The sequence below is a fragment of the Python bivittatus genome, unplaced genomic scaffold, assembly GCF_059951505.1.
Source record: "Python bivittatus isolate LINGU-HERP-01145 unplaced genomic scaffold, Pbiv_v1 ctg000850_np1212, whole genome shotgun sequence".
In the NCBI taxonomy this organism is placed as follows: Eukaryota; Metazoa; Chordata; class Lepidosauria; order Squamata; family Pythonidae; genus Python; species Python bivittatus.
This window is the reverse complement of record NW_028277112.1, coordinates 37,801,338-37,825,273: the sequence shown is the minus strand read 5'-3', so window position 1 is coordinate 37,825,273 and position 23,936 is coordinate 37,801,338. Positions and strand designations below refer to the sequence as shown.

General features: G+C 39.7%; 1 protein-coding gene and 1 long non-coding RNA gene across 3 annotated transcripts in view; one reads left to right on the top strand and one right to left on the bottom strand.

Annotated features, from left to right (window-relative positions):
- The window catches only part of LOC103054358 (guanine nucleotide-binding protein G(q) subunit alpha), a 125,022-nt gene extending 113,813 nt beyond the window's left edge, over positions 1 to 11,209 (bottom strand). Inside the window, exon 1 of the mRNA XM_088129944.1 lies at positions 10,423 to 11,209. Within this exon, the coding sequence (XP_087986070.1) occupies positions 10,423 to 10,558 (136 nt within the window). The 5' untranslated portion in view covers positions 10,559 to 11,209. The remainder of the gene's footprint in view (positions 1 to 10,422) is intronic.
- The window catches only part of LOC148213816 (uncharacterized), a 31,054-nt gene continuing 18,326 nt past the window's right edge, over positions 11,209 to 23,936 (top strand). Inside the window, exons 1-2 of one of the 2 annotated variants that reach the window (XR_015793726.1) lie at positions 11,209 to 11,372; positions 11,823 to 12,011. This is a non-coding gene — a long non-coding RNA (uncharacterized LOC148213816). Of the gene's footprint in view, positions 11,473 to 11,822; positions 12,012 to 23,936 lie in introns of both variants that reach the window. The other variant, XR_015793725.1, reaches the window with a different exon arrangement.

Genomic DNA, 23,936 nt, shown 5'->3' with positions numbered 1-23,936 from the left:
GTGGGTGATGTGTGCCGGAAAATAAATGGTGAAAATTTAATCATATAAGTTCTCCTGAATATCTCAGTAAAATTTAATACCATTTAAACATGTACTTCTATCCAGCTTGTTTGGATTGACTGGAAAGGCCCAGTTACAATGGCTTCTATCAATTTTGCCCATCAAAATATAGTATTTTCTATTTCTAATTCATCAAGTAGCTTTTAATTTGCATAAAGCCACAATGTTTCATCTTCTCTTCTCACGCTCTTCAATTTGTACATGAAGCTATTGGGACAATTCATGCAAATATGCAACTTTTCTTTCCTAGCTATGAATCTCAAGGTGATTGTGAAAAGGTGCTTGAACATAGCATTAGGATTGATAATGGAGTTCAAGCTGCAACTTAATTCATAAGATACACAGATACTACTTGTTTGGAGGTTAAATAAACTAGAAGGTGGTTTTAAATTAGACCTGCATGGAACTGCTTTCACCCTGAAGAAGGAAAAAAATTACTACTACTACTACTACTACTACTACTACTACGAAGAGCGTCTCTCCCATAAACAATATGGTGAGATGTAATTTACAGAAACCTATACCGGATCGGTCTTCGCCTGGGTGAACAAGGACCTCGCTAGGTGTTCTAGTTCCTGGGCATCTGATGACATGTGGGCTACAGGACTCAGGACTGTTGCCTGAGTTACCAGGGCCAGCAGCTGCAGGACTACTAGAAGAAAAGTTGTTTACCCGTTGCAAATATACGAAGACTAAAAACAAAGAAATAATGTTCTGCTATTACAAATCAACTCCAACGAGAAGAGGATATCTGAAAAGAATGCACCAGTTCTGGAAAGAACAACATCCAGAATCAGAAATAAAAGAACAGACGCTAGCAGATCAATGTTGATTTATAATATAAAATAAAGTATTCACAGAAGTAGAATTGGAAGAACTGCAAAGGTCTACCAAGGGCAAAGAAATTGAAGCCTTGCCAGAAGTAGCTCAGACTACAGAGGCAAGGCAGGGGGAGTCAGCAGTAGAAGAAGCCAGCATAGCTACTGAACCTTTTTCATTCCCAAACCAGGCACCCCCTCCTCTGCCTTCTTCTCAGAAAAGAACAAAGCCCTCTAACTAAAAAATAACAGGACTTGAAACAAAGAATAACTGAGCATCTAGAACAGCACAAAAAGAATAGTATAATGTTATCTGCATTGAACCTTGTTACAAAGAAACAACTAGCACAAGTATTTAAAGATGCCAATACTGTTATTTATTTATACATCATATTTATATAGCCACACATCTCACACAAAGTGACTCTGGGCAGTGTACAACAATTAAAATAAAACAACAAGTGAATAAAAATAGGCACTATAAAAAGATAAAAAGTTATTAGAATAAAAACATGATCACAGATTTAAAAAAATAGATTTTAAAATATAATATCAAATATAAGCACCAGCTCACTGCAAGAAACAAACCAATTAATATACAGTACAGCTGCAGTTATAAACAAACAAGAAAAAAAGCCAAACAGTGCACCACCAAAATGGAAGATCAGGTTGGAAAATAAGATCAGCATGATAAGATCAGATGCAAGCAAGCTAGAACAGATGAAAGAAAAGAAGCTGAAGAACAAGAACACCAAAGAATACCTGATCAAGAAACATCACCTAGGAACAAGGAAGATCAAAGAAGCACTGGAAATGATAAAGCGAAAAAAAAAATACAGCCATAGGCAAAAATATCAGCAGATATGAAGTTTGAATTGCACACTATAGGCAGAATCTCCAATTTTAGTTGAATCAGAAACATGTCTACCAATCCATCAATGGAGAAACTGCAATGAACCAGTCAACACCTGACAAAGAAGAAACAGTGCAGTTCTGGACTTGAATGTAGCATCACTCCACATGATTGGATAATCAAGTGCATAGAAATAACAGGAGTCAGTAGAGACATCAGAAGCTTTGTGCAAAGATCAATGGCCCAACGGAAGACACAGCTGCTGGTCAATGGTGATAGACTGGGAGAGGTTAACATCAAGAGAGGAATCTTTCAAGGAGACTCACTATCACCACTACAGTTTGTCATTGCATTGATTCCTCTGTCAACTATACTGAACAAGTCAGGCCATGGCTATCAAACTTCAAAAACATCTGCCAGGCTATCCCACCTCCTTTACATGGACGATCTGAAGCAGTATGGAAAAACACCATCTGAAATAGAATCGCTGCTTAACACTGTCCAAATATACAGCCAAGATCTTCCAATGGAGTTTGGACTGGACAAATGTGCCACCCTTACCATCAATAGGGGAAAAACAGTGAAAACTAAAGGAATCAAGATGCCCTATGGAAATAACATCAAGAGTCTGGATGAAGAAGATCACTACCTGGGCATCCTTCAAGCTAGGAAAATCAAGCACACTGAAGTCAAGAAAAAGGCTAGCAGTGAATACATAATGAGTGAAGAAGATCTTAAAGTCCAAATTCAGTGGATGAAATACCATCAAGACAATAAACACCTGGGCAGTTCCAGTCATTAGATACACAGCTGGAACAGTGGACTGGACTCAAGCAAAACTAGAAGCCCTGGATTGGATGACCAGAACAATAATGACAATGAATCATGCCTTTTATCCACACAGCAATGTTGACAGATTCCACTTACCAAGGAGCGTAGATGGGCGTGGAATGTTACATCAGGCAGTTGAAGAAGAAAAAATGGCATTAGAAGAATATCTGAAGGACGGGAAGAAGATGCACTGAAGCTAGTACACAATGAAGTGTTCACCACTGAATACTGAAGAGACCAAACTGGCCTACAAGAAAGATCAGATAAGAATAGAAAAGAGACATGGAAGGCAAAGCATTACATGGCCAGCACACACACACACACATACACACACACTAGCAGGCAAAACAAGTAACAAGACCAGGCAATGGCTAAGAGCAGGAAAGTTGAAGAAAGAGATAGTGGGGCTAATTCTGGCTGCACAAGACCAAGCCTTAAAAACAAATGCATACACAGCCAGAATTGAGAAGACAGCAATAGACAGCAAATGCTATCTCTGCCAAGAAGCTGAAGAAACAGTGGATTGCCTCGTTAGTTGCTGCAAGAAGATTGTACAGACTGACTACAAACAACGGCATGACAAAGTAGCAACAATGGTGCATTGGAATATCTGCAAGAAATACCATGTGCCTATAGGCAAGAACTGGTGGGACCACAAAACAAAGTCTTGGAAAATGAAGAAGCTAAAGTGCTTTGGGACTTTAGAATTCAAACAGACAAGCACCTGCCACAATGCTGGCCAGGGAATTCTGGGAGTTGAATTCCACACTTCTTAAAGTTGCCAAGGTTGAAAAGCATTGGTATAAGGATTCCTACACAGGGTTGGATTAGATGACCTCCAAAGACCCTTCCGATTCGATGATGCTATGAACTGTTGACTCAGGCCAAATTCCTGTGGACTACTTGCCGAATGTGAGGGGAAACAGCACAGGAAAAAAAAAAGCTAGATGTAACATATAAGAGAGAAGCAAAACATTAAGCAGGACAGGCAGGGTTTGAGACAATATAAAGTTTAGGAGAAGTACTGATGGTGTGGTAAGGCACAGAATGGAAATGGAGAGATGAAGAGGGGAAGACAAAATGAACGGTGAGCAGAAGTGAGACAGAAGAAGGCACAGATTACCCAACATTTTCTATGGGCAAATGAGTGATGAACGACAAAAGCAGCAGCAATGGAAATATCAGAAGACAGGTTTCAGTGAGGGAAGGTAGTTTGATGGTAAAAATTACTGCCTGTGACTATTTAATAGTGGGGTGGAGGTGAGGGACAGGTTTAGAGGAAAACAAGAAATGGGATCCAGGCATATGGAGTGATAACAATCAGAGGGACAGCGTTGAACATATGCCATAACCTTTGAAACAGGCATCTCAGACAGTACAAGGAGTTTAAGCAATCAGGTCAAATACTGCCTCTTTGGAGGCCTCACACTGGCTGGCGCCCTCAAGGTGGGAGGAGTCACAGAAAGCCATATTGACATAACTGTATCAGGAAAAACTAAATTAATAAAGAACAATGCAATGGAATTTAAATAGCCAAATTACTTTTTTCACTATGACATTATCCTTTTACTTTTAAGATGATGTACTTTACACTGAAGTAAACCACTGTAATTGCACAAACCAATTTTCACACATTTTATTGGGCAAGATATATTAGGAAGTATTTGCATAGGAAAATATTAATATATACATTGCTTATTCTTAAGGCACTTCTCCCTAAACTAGATAATATTTAAATTAGGTTTCACTATTGCAAATCATCTGCTATTAGGTATTTTGTATTTAGAGTCCAGCTAGATCAGACCAAAGGTCCCTCTAATCCAATATCCTGTTTTCCACAGAGACCAACCAAATGTTTTTAGGAACCCTCCAATCAAAATATAAAAGCAGTTGAGAGTAATACAGCTAATGTAACCTGATATTCTGTTTTTTATTCTACACTGAATCTGTCTAACCCAAAAAAAGTTAAAAGAAATTAAGTAATGCGCTTGGGTGATACCTTTGTTTTCATATGAGTAATTTTGCTTTGCAAGATGTCAGTAAGAGAACTATAACACTTTAGACTACAGTAATTAGAACATAACATTTATTTAAGAGGAAGGGAGAAACTAGCTATTTACTAGCTACTAGTAGCCCTGGAAGATACAGCTCTCAGCTTGTACGCAGACCATTTGAAGGGGACCCCCCCCCCGAATATTTCTACAGTGTCTGACCACCAGATTGTATGTAAGGACTTGTATCAATAAAGAAGTGCTGCAAAATAATTTATGTATTTTTTAAATTAACATTCTACCATTTAGCGAAATCAACAGATGTTGTAAATATCTTTTGTTATTTCCTAGGTGCTGTAAGATAAAGAAATTTGGAAAAAAAATATTCTAGGTCTAATGTTGATTTTACTTGATTATTTGGTAGATTTTTCTTGATTATTTGGTAACATAAGGCTGGGCATTTTTGTTGTTACAGTCATACTTTTTAAAGCTTTATTTACAACAAATGAGACTCTTAGAGGATGGTTTTATGGCATCATTCATGTGGATAGGGCCAATTTGTTCCTTTTCTTAATAAAGGAGAGATGGGGTTCTGTATTTCTCTAATTTCCTGCAAGAAGTCATGCCATAAAATGTTGCCATTTTGCAACTAAATTTCAGTGATGCAATCCTGAGACTCACACACCTGCAAACAGGTTCAGGATCACGTCCAGTATCAGAAAATCACCACAAACAAAATTGGAATAGCAGCAGCAGCAGCAAATACATTACTTGCAAAACAGCAGAATCCACTGCCTCCTTTATTGAAAGAGATGGTGCAGCCTTCTCAAACTGTTACATTAGCAAGGAATTTTAGAAATCGTAGTCTAACACATCTGGAGCTCAAGAGGTTGAAAAAAAGCGGATTTACAGACAAAGCAGGATAATCTTTTGAAATGAGCCATTAGCCATTGTTTTTGAAGGCTGGATCTTTATTCTGTCATTTGGGGAGGAGTCAAAGGTGGAATTATGAAGTCAGTAATGAAGTGCAAATATCTTTCTACTTGTAAGCCAAAAATTATGGAAAGTGGAAGATATAGATATGTCCTAAATTGACAGCATGAGTTATCAGAAAGAATGGAGACAATAAATCAAAGGATTTGGCCAAGAAATCTTCTTTTCTATTTTCATCAGTACAAAAAGTAGCCTGAATGTGTTCAATAATCCAGTGGTGAAAGCCTGCATTGATACAGTGCTCAGTAATGTTTTTCTGATTGGAATACTAGTAAATAATTTCTGCAGCTTGAGTCTAATTATATATTAGAGCTGACGTGTTTCATCCAGAAATGTTTCAACCAGAAAAGTAAATAAATCAAATAAGTTATTTACGTCTTAGTTTGTACGGCTTTCTAGCCTGATTTCTTGTTTTGCAATAAATACCAGATATTCCCCAAAATAAGGTTTGATGGCAACAACTCTGTGAATTGCTGTTTGGGCCTGGATTTTAACTTTTGAAACCCTTAAAGGTTAGGACCTGACTATCCAAGAACCTGCTTGTCCTCTCCTTCTTCTTCTCTTTATATTATTATGTTATTGTTTTTACAGTATCTTATCTGATTTTTAAAATTTTCCCAAGGGGTCTTCCAAAGATCACAGACACTCACTGAAACCTACTTGCCCAGGCATATAAGAAAAGGGTTTTTTTTAATGTTATTCTCCAATTACAAAATGTACTTCATCCAAGGTATCTCTTGGTAGTAAGGTAGTTCTTGGTGGTAGGACATCTCACTAATTTTCCCTTTTAAATAATTTTTAAGTTCTGTTGTTTTGATTTCATGGATTTATTTCAGATTATGCAATGTTTTGGTGTTCTTAGAAAAAAGATGTTCCAAAATAATAACAAATTAAACATTCAGATTATTTATACAATGCAGTTTAAATGGGATCATAGTGTGTTTTTTCCCACATTAAGCTCTATATCTGCTTAGCTTCAACAAAGATCTATTACTGTACTAGCTGCTCTTAGACCATCATTCTTGGATTCTTAACTTTTCAGTTTGGAGTCTGCAGACCATTCTGACTGTAGCATAACACCTCATCTATGAAACATTAGCCACTCCTTTTTATTTTGTCCTGGATTTTTAACCATCTTACCCCATGCTCTTGTAAACTGGAAGATTTGCATGTTACTTTGTAAACTTTATTTGGCTTAATAAAGGCATTACCCTTACTGTGGATTTAAAAAAAAATTAAAACATTTATTTAAGTTCAATGGCCTTTACTTTCAAGAAACTAGGTATACTTTCTATAAAATCTTCATTTCATGTTATAGTTCCATGTATATAAAATCAGCTTGGTGGCAGCACCTAGCTGACTTTGGCTGATCTCAAAAAACTTAAGCAGACTCAGTTTGTACTCAGAGATGAGAGACTACCATGAAATCCCAGGGTCATAGACTAATGTGGGGAGTAAAAAAAAAATTCAAGATGACAATACAGTATCACATAACTTCCATACTGTTGCCAAGAAAAAAACATGGATGTGTTCACATAATCATCACGAGTAGAACCTGACTCAATGAAATCTATCTTTTTTTAATAAGAGGGTATTACAGGCTCAATAAAATGGCTTTCCCTTTTTTTATTATCTAAACTTCCTTCTGGATGTGGAGCAGGATATAAATAAATAAAGTCTTTTTCTAAAGTGTTGTTTCAACTCCCTACTTTAGCCAACAGTTGTGTTATTTTTTAGTAGCTTCCCATCCAATTACTCACTAGGTCTGACCCTATTTACCTTGTCAAGATCGCCCAATATCAGCTAGGTGCTGCCATCTAGCTTAATCAAAGCAGAATATAAATGCTGGAAACAAATGATAAATAAATATACCTTTATTAAATAAATGAGATAACTGGGAATATAGGTCTTTTGCTGAATAAAATCTATATAAGCCAAATATAGTAGATAAATGGCATTAAGGAAAGAGTAACTTTTGACTGACTCTCCAATGCCGAACACTTATCTGGAGTTGAGGGAAGCCTTTTTTAATTCCTGCAAAGTTTGTTCTCAGATTAGCATGTCTAGAATCATTTTGACACACCAGTCTAAAAAAACAGAGTGAATATTGTATGTTGTGTTCTAAACAGTAAATCCAGCTGCATCAAAATGCTGGCCAAAATGTTTTCAGATGCTTGAAGAAACCGTCAAGAAAAAAATTCAAATTCTCTGTTCGTCACAAAAAATCCTGCTGAGGGTGCTACGTTTTTAAAGGACCTCATTACAGTTCTAAATTTACTTGCAACTTATTGAATATTAACTCCATTTGTGTAACTACTAGTTTGCTGATAATAGTCTTAATCTACCAACCTCTGTGGCTGAGCATTTCAGGAAAGCTTAATTGGAAACCCCAGTATGTGCATAATTGAAATGCTCATAGGAAAGTTGGTGGATTTGAACAGTGCATTTGTTAGTTTTGAGAAAGAAATATGAAAACTGTAATATTCTATAAGAATTTGGCAGCATGCACCCATCCTAAGACAATTCCTATTTATTTTCCCAAAGAGTAGCAAGCTATATATTGTTAAATGAGGCACCCTATTACAGACTCCAATTTTTAACTAGCACAGCAATATGGATGTTATAACAAACAAAATTCCTTATGTTCACAAACAATGAATACCAAAAAAATCTACTATTTATATATCAAATCATCTGGGTTTGTTAATCATCAAAAACAGATACTCAGAGACATCTGATTTTGTTATAAGACATACTTGGCACATGTATGATATAAATGGGTTAATTTCTCTGCTTAAGATAAACCTAACACTCATAAGGAAGATACCAAGTTTCCAAACCCACACTTGTCACGCATCTCCTTATCCTCCAATCTGAAATTGTACCTAAATTTTAGGTAAGACTATAGCTTTAATAAATCAGCAACCAAGGAACAAATATGTGATAATGTTGACTAGCCTTCCTGAACTTGGCATCCTCCAGACATGTTGGGATTACAACTTCCAGAATCCCCAGACACCTAACAAATTCTGGAAGTTGTAGTGTCATCACAACTGAAGGCATCAGCTTGGAGAAGGCTGGTGTAGACTACTAAAAGTAAAATAGAGCGGTAACTTGCCCCAAATGTGTTGATATTCTACCTGGGTCTTCTTCTGACTATACACAGAGAAGTTCAACTTATTTATTTCAAGTCTGCTTTCTCCTGAGAAGACCGAGTGAATGCAGTCCAAAAAACAAAGAGTCCAAAAAGCAAACTACTATATTCTTTTTCCACCCATCACAGTATGAACTAGACACCAGAACTTACATAAGAAAAAAGACGTCTATGTTGCTGAGCAGTCACTGAACGCAGTCTGTTTTCTCAGTTATCCACCAGTTTTAATTTCTCTTAATGGAAAATGTCCCTAAGATTGAAAAACTATTGCTATGTACAAAACAGAGACAGCTCTTTGTGCCGTTCACACATGGCAGTCAGTTTTATAACACCACGCCTTCCAAGCAAACAGTGCTGCAGACATTTTTTCTCAAGCCATTATTCCTAGTCACAGCCTCCCCTTTGAATTAATCTATGGTTGCCATAACATGGTGTATGTGTGTGTATATACGTATACATATGCATGTATGTATGTATGTATGTGTGTGTATATATATATATATATATGTGTGTGTGTGTGTGTGTGTACACACACACACACCCAAAATAGACAACATACTTCTATCTCCCAAGTGTTTTTATTTTAGGAGGTAGCTCGAACCCCCTAAATGGTAACAGCTCCACCCGTTCCTATTCTCACACAGCCATATAGCTCACCAGTTATAGATGTTCCTGATCCAAAGCCTACATCCTTCTGTACCAACAGAAGATTCAACACTCCAGAGCCAGTCTCGGGCAGAGGGCTGGCTACAGACCCTTGCTTGCCTCCAACCTAATCTGTGTTCAGAGCGAGATCTTGCTTTCTTTCAAAGAAAAACCACAGCTACGGAGCAGAGGAAGGAGTGACTCCAGCCTTCCTGAGCTGGGCGTGAGCACGTACTGAGAACAGTGCAGACTGAAATCCTGTCACCATCAGTGCTAGAAGGCAGCTCCTTCTGTTCAGCTCTTCATTTCGGGTCAGCCTTGGCAAAGGCATGTGGGGAGTTGCATTTTCCCTTCCCGCTATCCTCGCATTCCTACAACAGGCATTTGCCGCCCATCTCCGCCTGAACCTCGGCATCTTGCTCTACGACTCCTCTCTCCCTTTCACCCAACCTCTTCTCTTTCTCTCCATTTTCGGGAAGGCGTCCACTCCACACGAAACCACCCACAGCAACCAGAAGCAGCCATTCGCCTCGCTGCAGACATCTGCTTGCTTCGGAAGGCAGGAGCAGACGGTGGTGAAATGCCACGAGAGGAAAAGGCCAAGCGGCTACGGCAAGGCACCCCGGCATGCCACACACCTCGCTCCGGTGCCAGGATAACGCACATCGTGATGGGGATGGCACAGCCCCGTTGCAAAGAGAAAACCAAGGAAGCGGGAAGGGATTGCAATTCCCCCTTACGGTCCCTCCTTACCCTGCTGCTTGAACACACCTTTCACGCCAACATACCCATGTCCTGATTTCCTACAGCAGCAGCTGGCTTGGCTATCGCCACGATGTGCACAACTGCAAGGGAATACATCCAAATACCGTACGGCCACTATCCTTGTGAGCGCCCTCATGCACACACACGCACCAGCACCCACAGGATCACTCATTTCTTCTAGGGCTATATGTAGACCGAAAATCCTCCGGCACATATGTGCCGCCTCGAGAAGCAACAATGGCACGGGGGGAGGGGGAAGGCGCAAGGCAGCTGCCAAAAATGGGGTGATGGGCGCCGCCGGCCAAGTCTTACCCAGCAGCAGTAGCTTGAGTTCTCGGCGGGCGTCCCGCTTGTCTCGGCGGAGCTGTCTCTCAATCTCATCGTTGATCCGCCTGGCTTCCTTGGCTTCCTCGCTCAGGCAGCACGCCATGATGGACTCCAGAGTCATTCTTCCGAGCTGGTTCAGGCGCAGCACCCCCCCCCCCGAAAACACGCAGACCCCGAGCCACAAAGCCGCGAGCGCCAGAAAGCCCTCCGCTACTCAGCTGGAGCCCCCCTCCCGTCTCCTGGCGAGGGCAAAGGCAGCGCGAACCCGGGGAGAACCCTCGCTGCTAGCACGCGGAGACGCCCGGGCGCATCCACGACGTGCCCCTCACCTCGGCCACAGGCAGGTGTCCCCCACCTACCCCCCAAGCCTGCCTGTAGAAACCCTCGCCGCTTCCAGCTCCTCCTCTCCTTTCAATCCTGCGCCAAACCGCGGGGAAACATCCGCCCAGGCAGAAGCAGCAGCAAGCGCGCTGCCCGGCAGAAAGCAAAAGCCTCCTTGTTGCAAACAACACCCTTTTTCTACCCCTCCCTCTACTCCTGCGCTGCCACCGCCTCTCAGGTCCCTCCCCGACCCCTCGCAGATCGCAGTCCCGGGCGCGCGGGTCTTCCCTTCTCCGTCTGGGAAGCCTAACAATTGCGCCCAAGGCTGCCCTCCGCTCTGCACTCGTACATTCCCTTCGCTTTCTTCCCGCTTCCCCCCGCTCCCCTTTACTGAACGGAGCCCAAAGTGTCCGCGCAGGGAGCGGATTCTCCCCCTGGCCCCGAGAAACCTCTGGGCTGCTTCTTAGAAAGTCAGCTTCCCCCGCTTGGAGACTGGGGGCGAAGAGAGAGATGGCTGCGCTCGCTTGTCTTCGAAGGCGGCGGCGGCGGCGGCGGCGGCAGCGACAGCCAGGGAGGGACAGCTCTTCCTTTCTCGGTTCCGCCTTTCCTTTGGTGTAAGAAACGGGGGTGGGTACCGCGGGAGGCGGGGGGCCAGAGACTGGTGCATGTACTGTGCAGCCAGACGGATTTCAGTAGCTCAGCTCCCCGGGCGTGGTAAGGCAGGAATATGGCGGATCTTTTCTCTCGCTTTCTGTTCTGCGCGCACCCCCCTCCCCCCGAAATGAAATCCCAGGGAAGTAAAACCTTCACGCCCGCCGCCTCATACTGCAACGCACCCGCAATCACAGAGGGAGGAACGAGCCATTTCTCTCCCCCACCCCCACAAGTGGCTGCAAGTAATGCGTTATTGTTATTATTAGTGTCGTTATTATTCTATAGGGTAGGGGACTGCCACTTTTTAAAATTCCTCTCGCTTCCCCTTCCTTAGCTCTGTATTCCTTTCTCTTCCCTTTCCACAATATTATATTGTATGGCGAGCCTTTACTTTCTCTTATTTTTAAAAGGATCCGGACGCCGTTGGGAGAAAGTAGGTTTAATTACCAGGCGAAGCTGAGATGAATCGCGAGGGGAGATATCCGGCTCTTCAGAAATATTATGTCCGGGGATCAAGGAATGTCACCAAGGGAGTTGCATGCTTGCCGCCTGCTATTATTTTTATCTATGAATTTTCCTCACAACAACAACCCTGTGAGGTAGGTTGGCTCAGATAGTGAGTGACCCAAAGTTATCCAGTCAGCTTCCCAATCTGAACATGGATTTTTCCTCGATGCTGGGCATAACAGTAATTGAATTGCATTGGTCCATTATTTATTATATTTCTGGTGGGTAAAACAGAGTTTATGCCCCTTAAATCACTCCACTTACCAGATGGTGAGAGTTTAACCCAGACAATTTGCATATGTAATGTTTCCTTCTACTGTGCCTCTGAGGACCAAAGTAGTCACTTATGCCTATCCAGGATGCAACTAAGATAGGTTTTTGTAAAGAAAAGAAAAGAAAAGGCCTGGGATTGACTAAGTCAATTACTACTGTGTAGACTTAACCTGCTTTCCTTTCTTCTCTTGGAAACTAGAATCCTGCACACAACTGAATGGAGAGAATCAGAATATACAAATACTTGCTTACTCAAAATTATGGCTCTTTCTAGAGTTGTAGCTGATCGACCATGGTCTCCAAAATCTTGGTCTGCAAAAATTAGAGACATTAGAATAATTTTAAGAGCCTTGCTATTGTCATCACTTAATGTTGTTACAGTATAGGTACAACTGTCAACGATTTGGCAATCCTATGTGAGAAAGTGATTTTCTTACACAGAGAAAGTAGATTTTTGCAGGTGAATCCCACCATCATTTTCATATGAAGAGGCAATATAGATGGGTCCATGAAGTTGGAAGGAGTTGAGCTCAGTTCAAATGACATTTTGCACTGCTGTCTTACATGGCTTTCCAGATATTATGTAATTATAATGACTAAGCAAACTGGACCCAGTTAATTAACAATTTCATATTAAACTTGGTTTAAAAGTAAGGCAAGCATGAGAGGAACATATATTTACAAATTATATGAACCAGAACATGGAAGATTTTTTTATTTTGTACTTATAAAAAATTGAGCAAGCTTCTCTGGATCTGTGCTGTTGCTGGGCAACATGAATGTGGAGCTGCTACATTAGGTCCGTATTCTAAGTGACCTCCTGCTACTATTCTTAGACTCCAGAGTTAATCCATAGTCTACATCTTGATGTGATCTGTCCTCATTGCTGTTCTGACGACTACAGCTTGATTCCTGATCATTAGTTATGATGGTGGGAGGTGATGAGAATGGGAAACCAACAAATATGAAAAGAAGGCCCCTCACCATTTTAAAATTCACTATGTGTTTTTTATAGATTGGTTGGCTAAAATCCACTCATTTAATCTGAAAAGGAGATAAAACATATGCACAGCATATTATTCACACATCCAGATTCACTAGGGTTTGGTCTTACGAGAACCAAATAATGATAAAATGTACAAATATTTAACAAATATTGTTATATTCTTGCTTTTTCTTGAAGTATCAATTCTAAGGCATCTTCTCTAACTTGACAGTCTCCAAATTAATGTCTTTGGGGAGACTGGAGTGAGATTTATATATATTTATTCCTTTATCTACAATAGTTTGGATTTCTGACTTTTCAGCTAGTATTGGTGCTTTTGTTTGTGATAGCAACTTAATGTGCAGAGATTTATGAGCAATCTCTTTTATCTTCATAGTATGAAAAGGAAATAAAACATCACATAGTGACCTCAGCAACAAGTAGCTGTAGAGAAACATGAGCAGGTTGGTTTGTTTTCTCTGATGAGGCAACAGCTCTAACCATGCTTGGCTTAGTTTAAAAGACAATGTGATTTCTACAAAGTTCCATATAGGATGAATCCAAGAAGGTCTTCCTGGATTCAGTTTTGTTGTGTAGCTCATTTCCATGAATCCCGTTGTAACCCATGTTACACTCCTTTCCTATTTTTATCATTCTTCCTCTTCTCATTTTCCTCATTTTCTGTGCCACATAGAAATCTTCCATGCCCCTTTTTCTTTGTGTACCTCTTAAGTAACATGTAAACTGATTGTAAAGTATTATTTATTCCTGTAGTTATCTTCATTAAGAGTATTAAGTTCTTTCACTGGACTCATATGAATGTGTTTTCACACAGTGTTGGCAACTGTCATGTAATAGCTTGTTGTTTAGAAACAGCCTTACCATTTATGCCAAGACTAACTCTTCCTTTAGGGTCAGCTTGGGACTGCATGGCCTCCATGACAACCATAGAGATATCTCCACTAATAACTAGCCAGATACGTGAGGCAAGGCACACTCTGGATTTGTTTTTTTTCCACTTCCCCGCAAGTGCTGTAAGTTATTCTCTTTGGGCTGGCTTTTACTACTTAAGAGTAAAGGGCTAATGTGAGGGTGTAAATTAATATATTCATATAACAGAGTAGATTTATCCTTTTTAAAAATTAATTTATTTTAATGTGTTGCTTTCCATGCAAAGTTCTTTGGATATGATGGGAAGGTACAAAGATGCCTATTTTCTTCATATTATGTCACTTTTCCTCCAATTTGCTAAACCCATTGGGCTGTATATTGTTGAACTAAACACCATGTATATTGTGAATTCAATTATACAAACTCTCTTGTAGTGGGTGGATCAAGCACATCCTCCCAAGGAAGAATAATTGTGCTGCTGTACAGATGATGTACATGCATATTCATTTTTGAGATATACTGATGTGACATTTATTTAATAATAATAATTTTCAAGCACTTTTGTTTAGTCTTCTAAGATTGATTGATAAGATGACTGGATTTTTTAAGCATGGCTTGCTGAATAAGTCACAAGTAGATGGGTTCACATGACATGCTAAACTGTAATAGTTAGGTTCACAGATTATAGCTTAGCACTGATGTGTGAACTTAGCCATTGCCTTTTAAAGAAGGAATTCGGTGGAATCAGGAAGAATAGATGCACAAATGTTTGTGATCCCTCAGTTACAGGAACATTAATACCCAGATCTGCATTGGTCACTGATAGAAGGGAAACATGTATCTTTTTCTGTTGAACAGTATAGATGGAAGAGAATTTAGTTCCACATGTTTCTTCATTAAGAAAGTAAGCTATACAAACAACAGTTTGCTGTTATTATTGAATCACCACAGGTTAGTAAGCGAGGACATCACATGGTCACCATTTGTGACCTCCTGCCGGCTTCCCCAAGTTTGAATGGTCACTGAACAAGTGGTCATTAAGTGAGGACCACCTGTATTTGGCCATTAATCTCCTGGAAACAACCTATCAGTCGATGCTTCTGGATGGCTTGGGCTACTGCCTATTTTTCTATTTCCCTGTTCGATTTTTACACATATGTGCTTTAAAACTGGCTGGTTCTGCACATTACACTAAACCATAATATGATTTGTTTGATTTTAGACTGTGATGTCTAAACATAACCATCTGATGGCCCTAAAGGTGAAGGGTTTTTTAGACTTTGTTTCAAATGACAAAAAGATCCAAGCCAGGATTGCTTTATTACCCATCCTAGCTGAACTCACAAGTAAGGTATAGCTCACTCATTCCCATTTGGAAAAAGTGCCCTAATCTCCATGACTTCTTTTGATATACACTAACGTTTCTCAGACTAGAATAGGAACTACTTTGTGAGAAAGGTTTCTGGTATTTCTCTCTTTATTCAAAAGATTTATATTCTACTTTTCTCAAATACATATCTACTCAAGACAGTTTACAATAACTTTATTTTTATTGTTATTAAATTGTTAACCTGGTAAGTAAACATTCTGCTGAATTAAGCATGTTTTTGCATGCCAGCAAAAGGGAATAAGGGAGAAGATCCTTTTGGTAGGACAACCCATTAAATGAAGGCATGGAGAAAGTCCTGTGTCTGGTTTCAGCTAACCATGCTTCCTCTTTCGAAGGGACATAGAGAAGGCCTTCACCACTTCAAGTAATGAATAGGCAGGCTGTGCCTCTTAGGAAAAATTAAATTTGTTCTTTATTGTCTCATAATTGGAGTGCAAAAGGTAATTGCTGAATATACGAATACTAGAGGACAAGGCACCAAATTGATTTAATGTGAATGAATTCAAAATGGATTTTACATAAGAAAGCAATAGTTTAAAATTAACAATTGTAACATCTTTAAAAAAGAGGGTCATAATTAATGAACAACAAATTATGAGAAAGGTTTCTACTGAGAACTTTAAGAAAGGAGGGCTGGAAGTAGGAAGCAAGACATTTACAGTATAGGAGCTGCAACTAGCGAGAAGATTGCTTACAAGGGTCCCAAATTGTGATTTTCCGTAGTTGCATAATTCCATCAATTAGGGCTATAATGTGAAATTGAAAGCATGAAACACACAGGAAATAACCTTGCGCGATTAAGTACTTTTTGTATTTTGCTGGAAGTCACATTGTACTACTGGCTTAGGCACATAGCTGGTCATTGAAATGAAATGCTGGAAGTAGAAAGAGAAAACAGCTACTTGAGAAAGGCTGCAATATATGCAGAACTTAGCATGCTAAACCAAATGGGTTTGTCCTAGAGCAACGTTTTTCAAACTTGGCAACTTTAAGTTGTGTGTACTTCAACTCTCTGGCTGGGGAATTCTGGGAGCTGAAGTCCATACATCTTAAAGTTGCCAAGTATGAAAAACACTGTACTAGAGCAAGGTAGGTACAATTAGGTTCCATTGAAATCAGTGAGAAACTTAGGTGTGACAGTGATTTCTGTGCAAATTAAGTAATTATTTTAGATTCAATGCAATGAACTTAAGCATGCCTAAACTGGCAGAGGAATACACTTTAAACTATATACCTATTATTTCTATTACATATAGCTCAGATATGTATATTTCTGCTTAACTCACAATGCATTTTAGAACTGATTCATAAAAGAAGTACTTACTGTGGGAGTATATGGTGTGGCCAGTGGCTTTGTGTGCTATTTCATTTGGGTGAACCAAATATATTACAGTTAAAATGCATACTGTACATACATGTGTGTGCGTGCATGTGTGTGTGTGTGTGTGTGTGTGATTTTTGTGACCATCCTATCTCAACATAGAGTCTCTAGGTGGCTAACAATATTAAAAACACAAGAGATAATCACACCTTGAATTGTACATGAAACCTTTGGCTTGTCCAAATCTGCATGCATTGCTGGCTTCTGGACCAGCTGCTGCTTCTGAATGTTCCTCACGGTCAACCCCATACTGTATTCAGCACATTGCAGTAGTCCAACAGGGAGGTGATTAAGGCTATAGTTAATGCAACAAAAAGGATAAACACAGGATCAATGTGCACTGATCGATGTACAATGTATACTGATTCACATATAAATAATCTATGGCCCCAGAACTGTGTGTGATCCCTGTGAATCTCTTTTGTTGCTCACTGTAACTGGGACTACCAAAAATCAACAGTGTAGTTTTTTGAAGCAAGAAGCACATGAAAGATTTAGTGCAAATCCTCAAATAGTTTTAACAATTATTTCAAACCAAACACCATCCACTCTAAAAACTCCAGAGAAATGGGGTAACCCAGATCCATCCATATTTACTTATTCTATTTATATCCTGTTTTTCAAGTCAGGAGTTTCAGGTGGCATACATAGCACTCCCTCCTACTTTCTCTCATAACAATACCCCTGTGAGCTAGACTGGGTTGAGAGAATGATCCAGAGAGCTTCTGTGACTGAGGATGGACTAGAACTTGGGTCTCCCCACTCCTAGTCCAACACCTAACCTGCTACATCAGACTGACTCCAACATTTACACATATGATGCACACATTTTCCATTTTCCATTCCCGTTTACTTCACTCACTCCCACAGTAATGTGTGACCTCTGTCTATCGATAGGCTGCCTCCTTCTGACATATATAGTGCTGCTATGCAAGCCTTGCAATCTGTGCTACAATTTGTGAACTGATTTTGGACCATAAGCAGAATTATGACAATATTTATTTACAGGTAGTCTTTGTTTAAAGTCTACTCGTTCAGCAACCATTTGAAGTTATGATGGCACTGAACAAGAAGTACTTACAATGGGTCTTTGTAGTTGCGATTGTTGCAGTGTCCCTGAGGTCATGTGAATGCGATTTGGGCACTTGGCAATTACGACGTCATAGTGTCCTGTGGTCATGTGATCACCATTTGCAACCTTCACTGCCGGCTTTTGACAAGCAAAGTCAATGGGGAATCTGGCAGGAGGTTGCAAATGGTGATCACATGACCGCGGGATAGGCCTAGCGATGGCAACTAGGACTGCCAGAACTGCTGTCATAAGTCGGTGCAGTCACGTGACATTATGCCTTATGACCACATTGCTCAGCAACAGAGTTGCCAGGCCCAATTACCGTCGTTAAGTGGGGACTACCTGTACGATTGAAAAAGCAGAAGGAATATCAATAAGACAGATATATATTAAATTGTTATTATTTATTTTTGGAAAATAAGATCTTTAAAAAATGAATTGATGATGATGTGATCTTTGATACTGTACTTCTCATCTGGAGTACTACTCAAATAGCACCTAGTAGGACAAGCATTAAAAGTCTTGCTGCAACATTTAGGCTTCAGTTCTTAGTCTTTTGCTTTTCTGTGTTGTGCCACCAAAGCAGGCCACATCATTATTTGGCCCTCAGGGCACAGCTGTTATTCTGTGTAGTTTTGGGAGTGAATTGTCTTTTGTTGGAGGCTAGTGCAGGGGTAGGCAGACTGGGTTAGAGATCTGCTTTGCTGTTTACCGAAGCAGTGTCCCCAACCATAAGAATAGGGGCTGATGGGTCTACCCATTACCAGCTACATTTCAAGAGTCCTGCATAGGTAGGTACAAATTACATCCAACTGACTACTGAGATTCTAATACAGAACTTTAGAACTGGCCAAACCTCAATAAAAGACAGTTAATGTAAGTGAGAAGCACTGACGCACTGATTGTTTTAACCTTGCAATCTTATGAAACAACAACTTATGCCAGCATTGTTAAGAATAAAGTCCCATTTTAAAACAGCAGTACTGAGGCTCAAAAATGTATAGTTGCCTATGGAATAGGCACATAGATTTGTAGAACTACAAGCTTTTAGCTGCTGCTATTATTAAACAATGCATTGCTTTTTACTAAAGCAGTGTCCCCAACCATAAGAATAGCTGCTGACGGGTCTACCCGTTACCCGCTATATTTCAAGAATCCTGCATAGGTAAGTACAAATTACATCCAACTGACTATTGAGATTCTAACACCGAACCCTAGAACTGGCCAGCAGAACTACAAACCTTGGTAGTAAGTTTGATTTCATTCTATCTTTTGACCTTTCTGTTGTAGTATTAATGTTTCTCCTTTTTCTATGAATTAAAGTGTCGAAGGTATGAAGTGTACCATATTATACGTTGTCTGTTGTGTTGCCACAAATTAGAAACAAATCTTGTAGAGAATTTTATATTTATGAATTAGAATGTAAGCTAAACATTTTGCCTAGCCCATGAAGATTAGTGTCTCTCATTGAATGCTAGCTCTATTAGGTTAATGAAGAATTTTAGACTAGCCCTTGAAATTACAGAAAGCAATGTGGGTAGGTAGCTTTTTGTTCACTTGTTTTTCAAATGATTATGCATGTACTGGAGGATCCCGATAACTTTTTCAACAACGGGACTGCTAAAATGTGGGGAAATGTAATTGGTAGCACTTTTCTTAAAAGCTCAAAATGTTCCATACTCTTACATGCCCATTTTGGCTAGACACCTAACAGAGTATTGGCTTTTATTTATGACATCGGGTGGAGATCCATGCTTCCAGAAAAAAAATCAGAGAAAACTTTGTATAAGACATAGTACTTATAGGTAGGATTACTTTATTGCATGGTCAGACTACTAAAACTTTTCTGATTGCTTTTCCAGCACATATAATTCACTTTCCTATAGTTAAGAGGCAATATGTTTTCTAGCACTTCACCCATGAAGCAGAGATGTGAAACCTGAGCCTTCCATCCCTTTTTGTGGCTTTGGAGCTATCTCCAGTTGCACTGTCAAATTTTAGTGGCACAACTGCAAAAAATTGGGAATTTTTAGGTGAAAAACACAATAAGATTATTGAAAACTGTGGAATAGACCCAAATCCCCCCCCAAGTATTAACCAAAAGCTAAAAAAAAACAACCCTTGGAAATCTGGCATGCATTAAATGGCTCCACTCTCTATGCCCACTCCGTACATTTCTGATGCATGTTGCTTCCCAGAGACATTTTTCCTTCATTAAATAAAGAAAAACTTTTACATAACAGTTTCAGTAAAAAATAACTATATTTCATTGTAATCATCCATGCATAATCTACATCTATAGGCAACTGATTCATAAGATGTAAGTAACATAACGGTCTTCCGTCCACTTGGTAATTAGGGTCATAAATTTGTCTTTCCAATGCTGAAGACCTAATTTCTTGCCAATAAGGGCACAGAGAATCCATTTCCATCATCCAGCTATCAGTTTCCATGTGGTAGGTAAAAAGAATACGTGCATCCAAAAATATTAAACTTTGTCTCATATGTATGACTAATTCTTCCCAGAATACAGTAACTTTAGGACATTGCAAAAACGTGTTTTAATGAAGTGTTATTCTTTATGTATCTCCAACAACACGATTATTTAATTCCTTTTCTGTGCAAACAAAATGGAGCCTAATAATTCCGACATATTTATTGTTCTATAAGCTGCAATCTAAGACCTCATGAGGTTCAGGGAATTAAAGTTATCATATTGTTCCCCATTGGAAAAATGGGCATCTCCAGTTCCTTATTCCATTCAGTCTTTAAAATTTGGATATCAAGCTTATTTCCTGGTAACAGATATTTATAAAGCTGTGGGTTTTTGGTCTCATAAGATTTAATTATCCCTTCTGATAACTTAGGTGTATGCAAATGCTGCTGATCCAAATCAAGATGTCAGTAAATATTGTTAATGTAAACAATGCTAGTGGGAGGCAACCAGCATTTATTTTTGAACATAGGAAATAATAAAAACTCATTATTACCATCCATTAACTAATGTAAGGAGGGGTCGCAGCATCCATCTGGCTCTTCCATAAAAGCATTTTTTAAAAATCAACTTTAAGATATGGATTACTTCTATACCATCAATTTAGCATAAGAAAAAGGACAAAAGCACATTTTTCTAGAAATAATATACTGCAGTTTTAGTAATGGAAGAAATAGCAAATCTATTGTATTTTGAACCCAAAAGAGTCCAATTAATTAAAGGTATTATATATGTGGATATTCCAAAAGGATCCAGGATGGAGAATTTGCACTAAGTGGAGATGTCCAAAATTTGTCAAAAGGTATAAATAATGTTATCATCCAAGATCCCATATTTAACTGATAATTCAATCTTTTGCAAAGATATATTTAGAACTGAAGAACTCCATAGAAATTTACCAAACAGTGTGTTAGGTTTTTCACACACACACACACACACACACACACACAAACACTAACAGCAGTGCATGAATGCCTAGCAGCACAGATGAACCAGCTGCTAGCAGCAGGCTCCCACCTAGACTGGCTAACACACGGAAGGACAGTGCTGATCATGAAAGACCCCCACAAGGGAACACACCGACCAAATACTGGCTAATAACCTGCCTCCACACAACATGGAAAGTCCTATCAGGCATCATAGCCGCCAAGCTACAAGACCATATGGGCCAGTACACGAGCACAGCTCAGAAGGGCATTGGGAACAACACCAGATGTTCAAAACACCAGTTGCTCATAGATGGAGCAGTCGCCTGAGACTCAAGGTCTAGGCAGACCAATCTGAGCACAGCCTGGATTGACTACAGGAAAGCCTATGACTCAATGCCACACACATGGATCTGTGAATGCCTGGCGCTATACAAAGTCAACAGGACTCCAAGGACCTTCCTCAAGAACTCAGTGGGACTGTGGAAGACAATGCTGGAAGTCAACTCAAGACAGCTTGTCCAAGTGGCCATCAAGTGCAGCATATACCAAGGTGATGCACTGTATGCTGTTCTGCATAAGCTTAAACCCCCTCAGCCAGATAATCACAAGGACTGGATACAGGTACAAGTTCAAGAGTGGAATCACCATCAGCCACCTCCTCTACATGGATGACATCAAGCTGTATGCTAAGAGTGAATGAGACATCAACTCACTGATCCACCTGACATGGATCTACAGTGAGGACACTGGGATGTCATTTGGACTGGAGAAGTGTGGCAGGATGATAGTAAAGAGAGGGAAGGTAGTTAAGACCGATGGAATGGAACTACCAGTGGGGCACATATCAGACACAGAGATCAGCTATAAGTACCTTGGTATCCCAGTCACATGGGAACCATGATGAGGAGGCAAGGAAGACAGCAACATCCAAGTACTACCAAAGGATAAGACAGGTCCTGAAGAGCCAGCTCAATGGGAAGAACAAGATCCATGCCATCAACATGTACGCCCTGCCAGTCATCAGATATCCTGCCGGTATAGTGAGCTGGCCAAAGGATGACATGGAGGCTGCCGATGTGAAGAACTGGAAGCTCCTCACAATGTACGGAGGTTTCCATCCCAAGTCCAACACCCAGAGATTGTACATCAGCTGCAAAGAGGGCGGGCGGGTTTGATGAGTGTCAAAGCCACTGTCCTGAACGAAACCCGGAGCATCCAGGAGTAGATCAGTAAGATGGCACCCAAAGATGAGCTGCTGAGAGAATGCCTCAGGCAGCAACAGACATGGGAGGAAGTTCAAGCAGAGGAAGTGCCATGGCAAAACAAGACCCTGCATGGGATGTACCACTGACAGATAGCTGAGGTGGCTTACATTGGGGAATCCTACCAATGGCTGGAAAGGACTGGACTAAGAGGCAGCACTGAGGCACTTATCATAGCACAAGAAGAAGCACTAAGCAGCGAATCCATGGAAGTAGGGGTCTACCACACTAGACAGGACCCAAGTGCAGACTGTGCAGAGAGGTCTCAGAGACAGTCCAACACATAGTGGCAAGTTGTAAGATCCAGGCAGGAACAGCATGCACTGAGCAGGACAACCAAGTAGCTGACATTGTGTACAGGGTTTGTTTTGTTTTCATTATTTTTCTTTCTGATGTTAGTGTTTTTAATTTTATAGTGTAAGCTATCCAGAGCATTAGATAGTGTATAGTGTATAGTGTAAGCTATCCAGAGTAAGCAGTGCAGCCTCTAAATTTAAATAAATAAACAACAGTGTATAGGTATGTATGCATATAGATACTGAAGATAACACTTTTGCATCTGGTTTAATTTCTACATGCATACAGTAGCATTCTTTATTGTTTAATATGCTACTTTGCCCTTTCTTCTTATACTTTAATCCTGCATATTTTGCATCTGATGTATACTTACTAATATGAGCAATTCCACTAAATCTAGCCCTATTATTGAATAATCTCATTGCAGTAAATGAGATTATTCACAACAGACAGCATTGTATTTAGCCATAAATGTTCTGATGTCAATTGAGTATCTGAGACTACTGTATAACATTCTCCCTATTTCAACTTCAGAGATACTGAATATTTTATTAAATAGGCATACAAATTTTACTTTGATCTATTTCTATTTTAAATTGTGTTAACCTAATAGAGTTCTGATTAATTCATGCTAGATTTATAATCTCATAGTGCTGATGTTCATTTCATAGTCAACCCTATTTGCCGTACTAGAATTCTAACTGATAATTTTAATTAGATTACTATGTTTAGTACAGTGTAGTAATACATTTCTGATTCAAATTATTTTGTGTGCAAACTTACTTAGAATTAGTTTCCTCTGAAATTACTTTCAGGCAAGAAGTGGATGCTTATATATGGAGTGATCAGGGAAACCATCCTAAAGCTGGCAAACTAAAAATATTGTTCTATTGTTTGTAGCCACTCTTATTCACTGCTCTTATTGTGAGCAGCTTTTGTTTAAAACTGATGAGCTCTGTAGTGAATTACATATGATTTCATCAAAGTAGGATGAGGTGAATTAATTTTGAAGCATGTTAATGGATGGTGTTCGTGTAGTTTAG